Source organism: Taudactylus pleione, unplaced genomic scaffold (genome assembly GCF_031769625.1).
Source record: "Taudactylus pleione unplaced genomic scaffold, aTauple2 ptg000430l, whole genome shotgun sequence".
Taxonomy (NCBI): Eukaryota; Metazoa; Chordata; class Amphibia; order Anura; family Myobatrachidae; genus Taudactylus; species Taudactylus pleione.
The window spans coordinates 1001895-1016742 of NW_028284832.1; the positions used below are offsets into that span (position 1 = coordinate 1001895).

General features: G+C 43.2%; 1 protein-coding gene across 1 annotated transcript in view; it reads right to left on the minus strand.

The window, feature by feature from the left end:
• Positions 1–3962: 3962 nt before the first annotated feature.
• ANKRD11 (ankyrin repeat domain 11) overlaps positions 3963–14848 on the minus strand; it is a 208706-nt gene continuing 197820 nt past the window's right edge. The window contains exons 12-13 of the mRNA XM_088447357.1: positions 9625–9717; positions 3963–8084 (exon numbers count right to left, since the gene is read on the minus strand). Of these exons, the coding sequence (XP_088303483.1) occupies positions 7899–8084; positions 9625–9717 (279 nt within the window). The 3' untranslated portion in view covers positions 3963–7898. The remainder of the gene's footprint in view (positions 8085–9624; positions 9718–14848) is intronic.

The window sequence follows — 14848 nt, forward strand, 5'->3', positions numbered from 1 at the left end:
CTTCGTCTCAGATTACATCATATGGAAGGACTCCCAATCTCTAATAAGATGCTGAGTTATTGCTTTGGAGCAGGAGTATTCAACATGCGGCCCTCCAGCTGCTGTGTAACTAGTAACTACCATCCCAGCATGCCCTAATAGCAAAACTGTGGCAGGGCATGCTGGGATGTGTAGTTCACAGCAGCTGGAGAGCCACACGTTGAATACCCCTGCTTTATAGTCTTCCTCTGAAGAGACAGCTTTGGGAAGTGAGCTGTTTTGAGTGACATGCTGTTTACAAGTTCCACGGCATCTAGAGTCTTATCCTCCAGCAGCCTCAGGGCTCCTATCCACCTAATGGCATTATGGACTACCCCCACGATGGATCCCAGATGCCACAGGTGATCTCCTATTGAGACAGATTCCCCAACTGATGGTTAGTTATCCTATCACGAGACGAGGATAATCCTCTTCTCTATGGTTATTATACCTTTGTACTGGGTGTGCCTGTTTACATGGGGATATCACATCACAAATAGCAGTTGGACTGCTGTGTGCATCAGGCTTCCTAACTGGCTGGTTACAAATACTAACCACTTTTCATTATATGCTGCTATTAACCTCACCAACATCTGACTGAGCTACTTAAAAAAAAAAAAAACAAGGGGAGAGTGATATTGTGGATAATAGCACCATTATGCTCAGGTCCTATAGCGATTTCACCTTACAATAGTTATCACAGCAGTGGTTCCCAAACCTGGTTCTCGAGGCACCTTAAAGAGTCCAGGTTTTAAGGATATCCAAAGACAGATCATGACATCACGTGTTTTTAAAGGCGGAGCCAGAACAAAGCCTTCTTCTGGACCTGTTCTTTGCATCCAACGTTTTAAAGTAAAGACCTAGCACACAAATGTGCCACAACATATAGTATATTACACAGGCAAAATGGGAACTTGACAATCCTGGAAAAACAGCTCATGTGGTATCATGTAGGTGGAACAATATCACCATGCATTAGTTATGTGAATGGTACAACCTAATCCACAGTGAGTTAGCAATAATGCAATCGTAGTGGTGCCTAGGTAGTACTTACTGTTGCATGAAGCCCAGCTACTGTAAGAAAGATCATTCTAACTGGGCTCTCATCCATCGTCTATCGGGAAGCAACCAGAACACAAGTAAGTTTTTGTTGGGAGCTTCATGAATTTGGTTTCCATGGCCCAGCAGCTGCACACAAGCCTTGGATCAGCATGTACAATGCCAAAAGCCAGCTGGGTAGTGTGAAGCAGAATTATTGGATGTTGGATCGGTGGAAACACGTTCTCTCCGATGCAAACCACGTTTATCCATCTGGCGGACTTACCTGGTTTGGCAAATGCCAGGAAACTTTTCCTGCCCAAATGCATACTGATAACCATAGAGTCTGGGAGGATGAGTAATCTGGGGCTATTTTTCTAGGTATGCCAGGGCCTCTTAGTTGCAGTGAAGGGGATTCTTAAGGTTATAGCACACGGTGAGAATCCAACTTGTGTGCTTCCAACTCTGTGGCAATGGTTTAGGAATGGTCCATTTGTGTTTTAGCATGCCAACATTCAAAGCGAGGTGTGTAAGAACTTTAGTGGCCTGCGCAGAGCCCTGACCTCAAACCAAACACCTTTGTGATTAGAATGCTGACTGAGCCAGGCCTCATCTTCCAACATCATTTCCCCGACCTCACGAACTCTCATTGCAGTATAAATGTGAAGTCCTGCAGCCATGTACCACAATCTAGTGCGAAGCCTTCCCAGGAGCGGAGAGTGTTGTAATAGCAAAGCGGGATTTATAGAAACCCATATACAAATCTCCTTATATTGCAGTATACGGTGCAGTATGCTGTTTAATGTGCAGAGATATTCATGCAAATGTCTGAACCAAATCTATGAAATAAATAATCCTTCTAAGAATACATTTATAGCACCCATAAAATTAAGGATCAGTTATTGGTGGATGTGCATGGACTTTTTAGTGCTGCATTTCATTGCAATAGTGATTGAGTCCAGCAACTAGGCACACAGGTGCAACGCATGCAGAATTGGCAGGCTTTCCTACCCTCACTGTCACTATAGTATAGAGAAATGGGACTAATCTTTTAGAGAAGCAACTTTAATTGTTTTAATGTACTGGTATTTGTGGTTTATGTGTAAAATAAGATTGTTCAAATGTATTACACTATGTACATTGGATCATAATGAATTCCAGACATTCTGGAGGATATATTGAAAAAGAGCCACTTACATTGACATCTGGTCTGGGCATTGGCACGCTTATTGTGGAAACCGCCTTTTGACATATTTGGCACAAGCACTTCATTAATTTTGTTGCTTATTGGTGCACTTTTTTCACTATATGTGTTATATGGATCGACATGGTGGTGCACATGTGCAGTTTTGGGTTGCTTTTAATGTTTTTTTTTTTTTTTTTTTACACAAAAAGGAGTACATATTTGGTTCTGGCAATTTATGGTCAGATTGAAACACTACTGAACTTTAATAGTCATTTGAAGAATATGGACTTTTTTGTTGCTTTTAAATAATGTGGAGGCATAATGTGGTTTTAAAAAGATGCCATAACTATGATAAGAGAAAAGACTACGTTTGATAAACTACTTTATATCTTAATTCCGGTACACATCCCATTGTGTAATAATCCTGGGGTTTGAAAGGATAATTCCACCTTTGCACCAGTAGGGGGAGTAGCCCATCTTAATCTGTGGGGGTTCCATACATACTTTACACCAGGGGTTCCCAACCACGGGTCCTCAAGGCACACTAACAGTCCAGGTTTTAGGGATAGCCATACTTGAGCACAAGTGACTTAATCAGTACCTCAGTTATTTTGATTTAACCATCTGTGCACAATAATGGCTATAACTAAAACCAGGACTGTTAGTGTGCCTTGAGGACCGAGGTTGGGAATCACTGCTTTACACTAAGGGTCCCTGAATTCACATTGAACAAGGCCTGTTTGCAGCTGGAGGATGGGGGTTCATACAGGGTAGGACCCCATAGTTACAGTAAATGAGAATCTAGGAGATTGGGGGCTCATTGTAAGCACAATCACTAGATCTTCCTTTAAATGACAACCTGACTTATTTCATTCCACAGATAGGTTGTGTGTGTTCCTTTGTTTCTCTACATCCGGCCTAGACAGCCTGTTTCTCTCCATGTTTTATTAAACTACAAGTACCAGCAAACCCTGCCAGCTATCAGTTATCTAACAGAGCAGACTGGGTCTTGTAGTCTCACCCCTGGGGATCCATTTAACAACGTTACTTATTGCTGGGGGTAGATTTTGTTCAGAAAGTGGGTATAACCCCTTTAGCACTTGATACTAGACTCCTGGTTTCCGGGTCCGTTGCATGTCTGGTGGAATTCAATCTTCCAGGAGTTATTACATTATAGAGTCATTGAAACATTACAAAACAGACTCTGCAGGCAACAGCTTCAAAAAGGACAGTTAGGAACAGATTGGTTGGTACTTTCTCTCTACAAACTTTGATAAATATCCCCCATAGGCTTTTATTGCAGCGAGAGTGATTAAACATAGTATGCCAGGGGTGGGCAACCTGTAGCACTCCAGCTGCTGTGCAACTACACATCCCAACATGCGCTAACAGCAAAGCTGTGGCAGGCCATACTGGGAAGTGCAGTTACACAGCAGCTGCCCACCCCTGCCATAGCCCACCCCTGCCATAGGCCACATGACCACCCCCCTGCCATAGGCCACATGACCACCCCCCTGCCATAGGCCACATGACCACCCCCCTGCCATAGACCACATGACCACCCCCCTGCCATAGACCACATGACCACCCCCCTGCCATAGACCACATGACCACCCCCCTGCCATAGACCACATGACCACCCCTGGAACAGAATTCTCCCCACGCAGATCGTTCCCACACAGCTGTCTGAGAAAAATGCACAAACAATACAAATTTGTTTTGTTTCATTTATTTACGAACATTATTTCTGTGGGACAACAGCATTTCTGGCCTTCTCTGTACATGCAATTGTAGAAAATAACATTTTGTATTCTGCAGGAAGTTGTATACAGCCGAATGATTGAACCGCAAAAAAAGGCAGCGTAGTGCAAAGGCAGCACCAGCACTGCCAAAACAATATGTACACAACAAGTGGAAAATAAAAAGAATAAAAAAAGTTACATGTTACATTACCAAGAAACCTGGCTGCTTGATCAGTCCCCACACTGTACTGATGTGACCTGTAACAACGGGTGTGGAGCAACCTGCTAGCTCGATATTTACATATATGTACAATGTCTCGTAGAACCATGACAGGAGGGAAATTTACAATCTGCCGAGACATGAAACAACATACCACAGGTGAGTTTAAAAGAATAAATAATTTGATAGGTTTCAATTTGGATGGGGGGGGAGGGCTGGTGCCTTGGAGCTGAAAAACCAGCTTAAACGTTCTTCAGTAATTGTCTAAAAGAAGAAGAAAAAAAAATATTCCTATTTCCAAAATAAAGAAATAAACATTGGTTAAAAACATTTTGAGAGAGTAGATGGAGGTCTGGTAAAGGAGGACAGCAAAGATACTCGGGAAAGTGAATACATAAATGCTGGAAACTGGTAAAGTTTAACAGATCAGCAAATTAAAGTGAACCGTTGATTAAACCTAAGCGGAGGAAGCCATTTTGAAGCCCATGCCAATATCCAGTCTATTAATGCACTGGGACTTGCCACACTGCTGAGGCAAAACTATCAAGGCCACAAAATTGCTTTCTCCGCTGTGTGTTGGGCTTGTTTAAAGGGCATTTTTTTTTTTATTGGCTACAAAGATCGGAAGCTAGCTGCTCGTATATCCATAGATTAATCATTCCTAACTGAAGCCACACACAATCTAGGCAGACCCGAGGTTTAGTTGACACAGAAACATCTTCTGTCCAGACTACCCCCCCTCTCCCTCACTCCCCTTGCTGGTAACACGCTCGCCATATCAGGCTGTGTGAAGGAGCTCGTCATGTTTAAGGCTTAGACAAGAATCACTGTAATGGCCTTTTCCTCGTTTTGACAGCAAAACATCTTCACAAAAAGTTAGGCGTTAATCAAAACAATTCCTTAAATCACAGCAGCTTTATGAAGTTCCTACCAACCCTGCAGCATTGTAGGAGGAAAAGCCCAAGTTTTTTTTACTTATGTGTACACTGCGTTATTTGTCCTCTAAGCACCTGTATATGAAGGACCATTTTGCAATGGACGCAAAAAATACCGCAAATTTTCCTGTGTCACCCTGACTAACTTGGGAAGAAAAAGGGCAAACACAGGCATCCCAGCACCCCACCCAGCACTGATGCCCGCTCAGATGGCAGAGGGGGGCTGGGAGCTTGGTTTACACTGAGTGCTGCTGCATGAACCTGCCTGCATCAGGAGAGAGCTGGCCTGACTGCTACCTGTATAGTCTGCCTAAAGGTACTTGTCTGGAATGTAACGCAAGAAGCCTCATAAGCATTAAAAAAAATAAAAAAATCTAGCAACATAAGGGAAGAACACAATCTGCAGGGGAGAGGAAACTGAACCAGGCAGATAAACTGGTGCTGTGACAAAGGGAGGACACGTGCTCATTTCCAATAGGCTCCCTTTACAAAATGCAAAGTTGTGAATCCAACAAGTGGGATAAATTAAGTGTCTACAGCTGGAGCGCAACAAAACCCCATTTACCTGCATTTTTACTTTTTTTTTAAAATTTGTCTTCAGAGCAAAATGTAGCCAAACAAATAAACTATGGGCATATACATGGCACTAAACCAGCTCCTGGGAACAGATGTACTGGAGTGGAGCGCAGAGGTAGCAAGTTAATTAGGCAACAGTCCTAATGTCAACAAAACATTGTCGGCGGCATAATGAGCAGCACAGTAGGCTGACAGCACTAATGTTAAAGCATTTTAACCGGGTCAGCACTATACCTTTAAACATGATAGTGTCGGCACTATAACTTTAAACATTATGGTAAACCAACAATGCTTTAACGTTACTACTGTGTCGGCAAACTGCTGAAATTGTGTTTGTTGAAATTGTCACTGCTGGCAAATCATACAAATTCCGGCAAAACTTTTTTATAAAAACACAGTTCCCTGACTATCACTACCCACTTCCCCAGAGACACTCAGGCACTATATATAAATGTATAGGTGTGGTGATAAATACTGCAGGATGATCCTAGAGATGGACCTAAATTTAGAAAGCTGTGCTAAGCCTCAAGCCATACTGCTGGATGTCCTCAAAGTTCTGCTACCAGCCTATTGCACTGAGAGCTGAAGTTAAATTCCCATAAGGTTTTATGCCATGTACCAAAGAGCTGTCACAGCCGTGATAAAAGGTGGGAGGAGCTTATGCCAGACCAGAGATTAGACTCGTGACAACTATTCTTATTGCGACCCAAAACCACCAATTAAAGATGAAACAAGTGCTGGCAAATTGCTCTGGAAAGTAAGACTCACACGGTTACGGGATTGCAACATGGTCTCCTTAAAATTTGGGTAAAATTGGCAACTACCAAACAGAAAGAATCTAAGCTTGCCAAGCGCCTTGTGGAGTAACGGTACATTCACGACGGTTTACTGAAGATTAAAATTTGCTAAGGCAGATCTCAATATTCCTAACCAGCTGCAGCTTTGCGGATACAAAAAAAAAACAACGTCTGACGCTACCACTGCCGGGTCTTTGCAAGCACTGTCTCAGGTATGGACAAAATTAAAATTCACACATGGAGACAAAAAGTGATCAAAATACTGAACATAAATTTTTTTTTTTGGCCCGTCGTCGCCCACACTCCCGGAATTCATCTCTTCAAAAAAGCTGCTGCCTAGGGTGAGCTATATATTACAAAGTTTTTTAAATTTATTTATTTCTTTACACAAAACTGAAAGTGATGTTACAGTACATAATTTATTTACAACTGTGCAGTAATGTGTTTGCAAAATAATTTATCTAGAAGGCAGCAAATTACATTGGATAATGTGTATAAAAAAACTGTACATAATTTACCAGACTTTTTTTTTGTCTTTTCCATATATATAGGAGTATTGGCTCTGTAGTGTTTCAAGTTAAGTTCTCCGACAAGAGAAACAAAATGCCCAAGAGATTAAAAGACAAGAACGGGGGGTGGGGAGTGACAATTTGAGCGTTAGTCTCCTTTTAAAACAGAATTTAGAACCGTCATGCTCGCCACTGCTGGTTTTAAGCATGGAGGAGATGCAAGTTATCCTAAACCAGTATTAACGACGTGCAGGATCTGCAAGTTTACAGGAGCAGGAACAAATTAAGGTTAATGGGAAAACAGGCCCGTTGCTGCTTTGAAGTAGAGGCCTGGCGATTTCAAGGCTGACCTGAGGTAGTCAGCGGCTGAAGGCGGTTTTGTCTCGTCGCACCATGGCCTAACGAGATGGGGGATAAAAAAAAAAAAAAAAAGCCAAACGAAAGTAGGTCCATAAAAGTTCACAAACCGCCAGACCTGTAACTGAAAATGACCATGGTGTGTGGGGGACCTTCCCCATTATCTAGTTCTCCACTAAGTCTCTGAGCAGGCCACAGTTACGTGGACACACCAATACACAAATGTGGCGTCCTTGATCCCTTGCGCTCCTCCTCCCGGTGCACTGCCTGTGCGCGCTTCCTCCCGCTGTGGCCTTCCCTGACTGCTACTGAGAGGAGCGGTGGGTTTAAGCTGTGAAGAAAGTGCAATTCCTTTAGGGTTTCCGTACTAGCAAAAATCGAGATGCTTCCTCCTCTTGTTAGCAGCGGATTCATCAGCAAGCGATACGATGCAAGTGAAGTCTGAGCTCCTCTAAGCCAAGGGGGCCGGCCCTTGCCAGTTTCGCAGTAAGTAAAAAACAAACCCGGGTTGTCCACCTTGTCATGCCGGCAAGAGCACAAAGTCATCGTTCACGTCCACCATTGGCACATAGAAAGAGGGAACTTCGTTAACGCACAGGGACTTGTGGCTCGTTGGATCCAGTTCTTGCATCTTTAACTGCCACTCCATCCTCTGTACGGCATTCAAGGCTGCGGCTTCATGCTGCTGTCTCATTAATACGCACGTCTACAAGATACACAAAGAAACGCATTAAATGACTGGACTCTCGACCAATTTAGTACTCTCAATAAAAAATGGATATCATGCGATCGTATGGAGAAGAGTTATATAAATGCCCTTTTTCCTAGAAGAATTTGCTCCGTCAGCCATATCCAACACACCTCACATTACTGACACCTGCAGCCGTCCTCTTCCCTCGGAAACCACAAGGTCTCGGCCAGGTATAAATTCATATTGTAAAATTGTGCCCCGATCGGTCATCACGCACATTGGCGTGATGACCTAATTGCGGCTGCAGCGCACACCATGCATCAATTGGAGAGAAGAAAACTGGGAACGGGGGTGGTAAGGATAACTGGTCGGGAGTGGGCAGGGAAAGGGGAGCTGCTGAGGGGGCGAGGAGACCCGGCAGGGCGATTTATTAACTAGTATACATCTATTAGTATACATATATTTGAAGTGATCTATGCAAGTAACAGCCTTCCACACAAGTATTCATTTAGAGGTTTGCTTGTGCACTCTCTGGTGACAGAAAATGGCAGCCTATATAGTTTATATTAGCATCGGGCACTTGCAAGTACTCTGTCGCTGAAACTACAAGCTGGTTGGCCTCCCAGGTGCATTTCAGTACCGGATTCCAGAATTAGCATTAACAGGTAACAGACTGGGACCATTGCTGTACGGCAGGTGGTATACTATGCATCTGGTAAGAGCATCATCTATAATATGTAGCATCTGAGCACACTGGGCAACTTACACGGATTATGTTCCCCATATGTTCTGTGTAGTTCTCGCAGTAAGTTCCTTCTCGTCTCAATATTTCACAAGGAGTAGATGGCACTGGTTGCCCTACCATTTCATTCATGCCAATATGTCCATGATGTTACAATGCTGAGACTTCTGCACTGTTTCTATTCCTTCCTGATAATGTAACAGCCAGTCTCTTATTTTTTATTGTATTTACAGACTATATTGCTGGTGTTACTATATATCATATACTTTTCTATTAAAAGATATTTAAAAATAAAAAAAAATGAGTTCCTTCTGTACCAATAATTTCCCTCCACCGATGTGCAAGTTATAACTGACATATCGCCTCCTACAGTAGAGCAATAATGAATACTGAGGGCTCTTTGTATATGATCTGGGGTCCTCCAAGCTCACTGAAGCCAATCACAGCCACTGTTTGCATATATGAAGAACAGGAAATGAAAACAACAGGACACAATGTGGGAAACACCAGATTCTATTGTCATTGGGATGATGAAGATGGAACAGTCTCAAAAATAAAACAATGTCCCCAAAACACTAAAATCTCCCATTAATAGAGAAAGGAACGTTTAGGCTGATTAATGAAACGGATTGCCAAGGATATAAAATCTCTGCGAAATCTACTTTGAATACAATGCCTATAGCTGCCATATCCGGTGGGTGAGTGGGGCGTTAGGGGAAATGAGAGAAGTAATCACTTCTCATAAAATCATTTCAATAGTTACATTTTAAAATCAAGAAAAGAACACAAATCTGATCGAAGTGTAATACTCGCCTTCATTCTGTCATATTTATCATCAACATCCTGCAGCCAGGAGAGGAACTGGCGAGCGTTGAACCGATCTCGGACAGATTTATTTTCATCTCCCTGTAAGGTACAGAATGGAGAAGACTGGTTGATATGGGAGAAAATAGAAAGACGCACATGGGAGTTCATTCATGCTCCATCCTTCTCTCTGAATCCAGTGGGGATACTGGACCATGGGATAGAGGCTACATTAGGACTTTGAACAAATTGAAGATATTTAAACACCTCCCTCGCCTGCAGGGAACAGTCATTTTTCTAGTCAAGCAGAGAATATGAAGAGGACAAAAACAAACATTTAGCAGTTGGAATAAACTGAGGAGGAATCCCTGAATTTCCTCTTATTTCACCTCTGACCATGCTTTTGGCAACCCCGACTCCCCTCCTGGCACCATAGTGTTTTATTTCATGTATGGGCACAACAGGGCATCCTCCGGGATGCACTAAACCAGTCTATAGTACTGTTTAGAGCGCCCAAACACTAGTTTGGGCACTCAATGCCAGGGCTTTTTGCACATTTCTGCTGGCCTTCTCAGGAGGGTGCGAGAAGTAATTGGTCGACATGCAGCATTCACCCCTGAATGCAGAAACAAATGATTTGCTCCATCAGGCGCCCAGTAATGATCGTTGTGCAGAAAACAACTGAATTCCCCCAATGTGTACATTCTCAATGCATTGGTGCAGATACAGTCAGGTGCATAAATATTGGGACATTGACAGAATTTTCATATTTTGGCCTCTATTCACCACCACAATGGCTTTGAAATGAAACAAACAAGATGTGCTTTACCTGCAGACTTTCAGATTTAATTTGAGGGTAATTACATCCAAATCAGGTGAACGGTGTAGGAATTACAACGGTTTCTATATGTGCCTCCCACTTTTTAAGGGGCCAAAAGTAAATGGGACTATCAACTCAAAAGCTATTTCATGGACAGGTGTGGGCTATTCCCTCGTTATTTCATTATCTATTAAGCAGGTAAAAGGTCTGGAGTTGATTCTAGGTGTGACATTTGCATTTGGAATCAGTTGCTGTCGACTCTCAATATGAGATCCAAAGAGCTGTCACTATCAGTGAAGCAAGCCATTAGGCTGAAAAATAAAACAAACCCATCAGAGAGATAGCAATAACATTAGGTGTGGCCAAATCAACTGTTTGGAACATTCTTAAAAAGAAAGAACGCACCGGAGAGCTCAGCAACACCAAAAGACCCGGAAGACCACGGAAAACAACTGTGGTGGATGACAAAAGAATTATTTCCCTGGTGAAGAAAAACCAAAGACTTCACAAAAGTGAATATAGAGGGTTCACCACAAGATGTAAACCATTGGTGAGCCACAAAACAGGAAGACCAGATTAGAGTTTGCCAAACATCTAAAAAAGCCATTACAGTTCTGGAACAACATTCTATGGACAGATGAGACAGATCAACTTGTACCAGAGTGATGGGAAGAGAAGAGTATGGAGAAGGAAAGGAACTTCTCATGAACCAAAACATACCACCTCATCAGTGAAGCATGGTGGTGGTAGTGTCATGGCGTGAGCATGTATGGCTGCCAATGGAACTGGTTCCCTTGTATTTATTGATGATGTGACTGCTGACAAAAACAGCAGAATGAATTCTGAAGTGTTTCGGGCAATATTATATGCTCATATTCAGTCAAATGCTTCAGAACTCATTGGACGGCGCTTCACAGTGCAGATGGACAATGACCCGAAGCATACTGCAAAAGCAACCAAAGAGTCTTTTTTTAAGGCTAAAAAGTGGAATGTTATGCAATGGCCAAGTCAATCCCCTGACCTGAATCCGATTGAGCATGCATTTCACTTGATGAAGACAAAACTGAAGGGAAAATGCCCCAAGAACAAGCAGGAACTGAAGACATTTGCAGTAGAGGCCTGGCAGAGCATCACCAGGGATGAAACCCAGCGTCTGGTGATGTCTATGCGTTCCAGACTTCAGGCTGTAATTGCCTGCAAAGGATTTGCAACAAAGTATTAAAAAGTGAAAGTTAGATTTAGGATTGTTTAGTTTGTCCCATTACTTTTGGCCCCTTAAAAAGTGGGAGGCACATATAGAAACCGTTGTAATCCCTACACCGTTCACCTGATTTGGATGTAAATACTCTCAAATTAAATCTGAAAGTCTGCAGGTAAAGCACATCTTGTTTGTTTCATTTCAAAGCCATTGTGGTGGTGAATAGAGGCCAAAATATGAAAATTCTGTCAATGTCCCAATATTTATGCACCTGACTGTAGTCATGAAAAAAAAAAAAACTTTATTGAACGGTTTGAAGAAAATTGCCTCCAGACCTAGCATCAGCAGTAGAGCTCACATCCAGAATATAATGTCTGCTAGGAAATAGAAGACTGAGCCCTGCGTGCCCAGAAAATTGTACAAAGAAAATTACTTCTGGAATCTTGTATGACATCATCCTTCATCCATCTGGGACCTTAATGAGACCACAGGAAGGACAGAGTTTATCCAGGTTCTTGAGCTTTTTCGTTTCTTGTTCTGGAGAGGTCTACAGATATTGTGTTTCTTGACCCATGGTACATAATCATTTTACCTGGTCTCTGGTTGGCTATGGACAAAGTGTAGGAAGTGCCCTTTACTGAATGATATGAAAAGAAAACTACCTAAAGTTGAAAAGTAGGATTAGTCTGCACCACCACCTTCCGCAGGAAAGGTTCTTTATACAACAGTGCAAAACCAAGGATCCAAGGAACTGGAAGGATCCAAAAAAAAAAAAAAATGTTTTACAGTATGGTGGTCTTCCAAATCACACAGTAAAGGAAGAAGGATTTCTAGATTTATGTAGTACTTCAATTACTGCATATAAAATTGCTCCATAAAAAGTGTCTCAGGGTGCCACCGCTTCCTTGCTTGCACTCCTGAAGTGCGCCACAGGGACCGCCTCTCTCTAGCCAGGAACCAGTAAGTACAAACACTTTGTTGACCTAAAACACACTATGGTTTCCATGGAGATAAAAAGGAAACAATTTTTCCTGCCCTAAAGGCTTTATTGCTCAAAGCAGATACTGATCTCATTGTGAGGAATCACTATGATTAACCGCCGGCCGCATGGCCGACTGGTCAAATCCCGACAGCGTCTGCCCGACACAGGAAGAAATCCTGATCGTCTAGAGAGGCAAGTATAACTAATCTAATTCCCCCCCTAACCCTCCTTTAGGGTGCCTAACACTAACCTGCCCCCCCAGTGCCTAACCCTAATATCGCCTCTAAGTGCCTAAACCTAACACCCCCCCCTTCCCTGCCATCTAAACCTAAGTCCCCCGGGGGTGTCTAACCCTAACCCCCCCTTCCCCTAGCCTAACCCCAACCCACGTGGGCAAGTCACACCACGTGGGAACTATCAGTTGCTGGAGCCAATCAGCGGGCGCTCTACAGTGAGTGCTGCCGCTGATTGGCTGACGGGACTGCAATGCCCCGTGAAGTGCCGATAGCAGGCATTCGGGAGCTATCTGTATGTGTGTCCCCGACTCCCCCGAGATCACCGGCTTGCGCTGACCGACTTGGGGTGTAATGCTTTGGACCTGGAGCCCCGGCGATTGGGTCTCCGGGCTGTGGCATTACACCCCGGTTGGTTGGGTCTGGTCTTAAATATAGGGGGGTACCCCACGTCGTTTTTTGCCCCCTATATTTAAAACCAGCACTAGTCCCTGCAGCCTTGGGTTGGTTTCTAAAATACGGTGGAACCCTACACTTTTTGTATTTTTAGAAACCACCACTGGCTGCAAGCCTGGGGCTGGTTTGGCTTTTGAAGGGGGGACCTTATGTCATTTTTTTTGTAAATTTTTACAAATTTTTTTTACAGGATAACAAAAACGGGAATTTTCGGGAAATATTCTAGGGACCCCCCTAAAGATGTCTACACATGGGGTTTCCCTTAGGGTACCCCCATTTTTAACTGCTGAAGGAAGTCGGGGTTTCTAATAGCCGCGGCAAGTGCATAAATGCGACTTTGAAGAAAGTGGTGCAGAAGAGCATTTAGATTTTTTTGGGGGGAAAAATAACTATGCCCAGCAAATTTGGGGTACTTGAAAATGGGGCTCAGCATATTTTAAAGTTGCTAAAGAGACTTGAAAAAATCGTGAAAAACCCACCTGCCGCAAGGAGCTGCAATGAAAAAAACACCTGGGGCATACTTGGGGACTCCCCCAGAGTCAAGTTCGCTATTTTTTAACTTTGTTCCTCAACATTTTTTTTTTTGGCCCCCAAATTCAAAGTGCTTTTTTTGGGGTGTCCCGATTTTTTTTTTTGACACAGATCGTTTCGTTTCAAGGGGTCATTCTGAAGGGTGCAGGCTATTTTTTTTAAACCTGCACCCCTAAACCCCAATTCTGCACTTTTTTTCGCCACCTATTCAGTGGTGAAAAGTTATCCCCGTTTTTTATCAAAGACTTTTCAAAACTGCGATAAGTCTCTGAAATTGAATACGGTGTAAAAGTAAAACCTGCGATAATGACGTCATACCTCCGATATTAACGCAAAAACGGACTTATCGCTCCCATATTGAATGCCCCTGTATATGTTCTACTTAAGAGGAGCACTTAGAAATAGATCCAGAGGACAGTACCAAGGCAGAACTGATGTTCCAACTACATTGGCTTGTTAGAGATCTCCAAAAGCTTCTCTATAGAGGAAAGTTTAACATAAACCTGCACTTAACCAAACTGGCTCATCCAGTGGTGTCGCTATACAACCAGAGAGCACCTGGCCGAACGCACAAACATGAATAGGGACATTCGCCGAAGCTTCAGCACAACCAGAGTGGAGGGGAAAGTAAACCGTAAAAGAATGCACGAGTACCAGGCACCAATAGCTAAACACCTTGAAGATTCGCTAACACACAGAGAACCAGCCCAGCTCTAGTTATACAGCCCTGTAGTTGTGGATGAGGAGCGGGAGTTAGCAGGTTTTAGTTTACACACTAAAACGGACAAGGAGGAGACACTATATTGCCTCAGGTTTTCATGACTCCCCAGTATACCATCAGCCAGCTATTAACAGTCCCCTTTCAGCCGACTGGTGTCTAGTGTGGGACTGCCTATGCCCACCTCCTAACCAAGCCGGAGGCTCTACACAGTATCCATGCCCAGATCTTGGGTTAACAGTGGCTTGAATTAACTCCCTCATCACAGGAAACAGTAGAGGGATGATGCTCAACT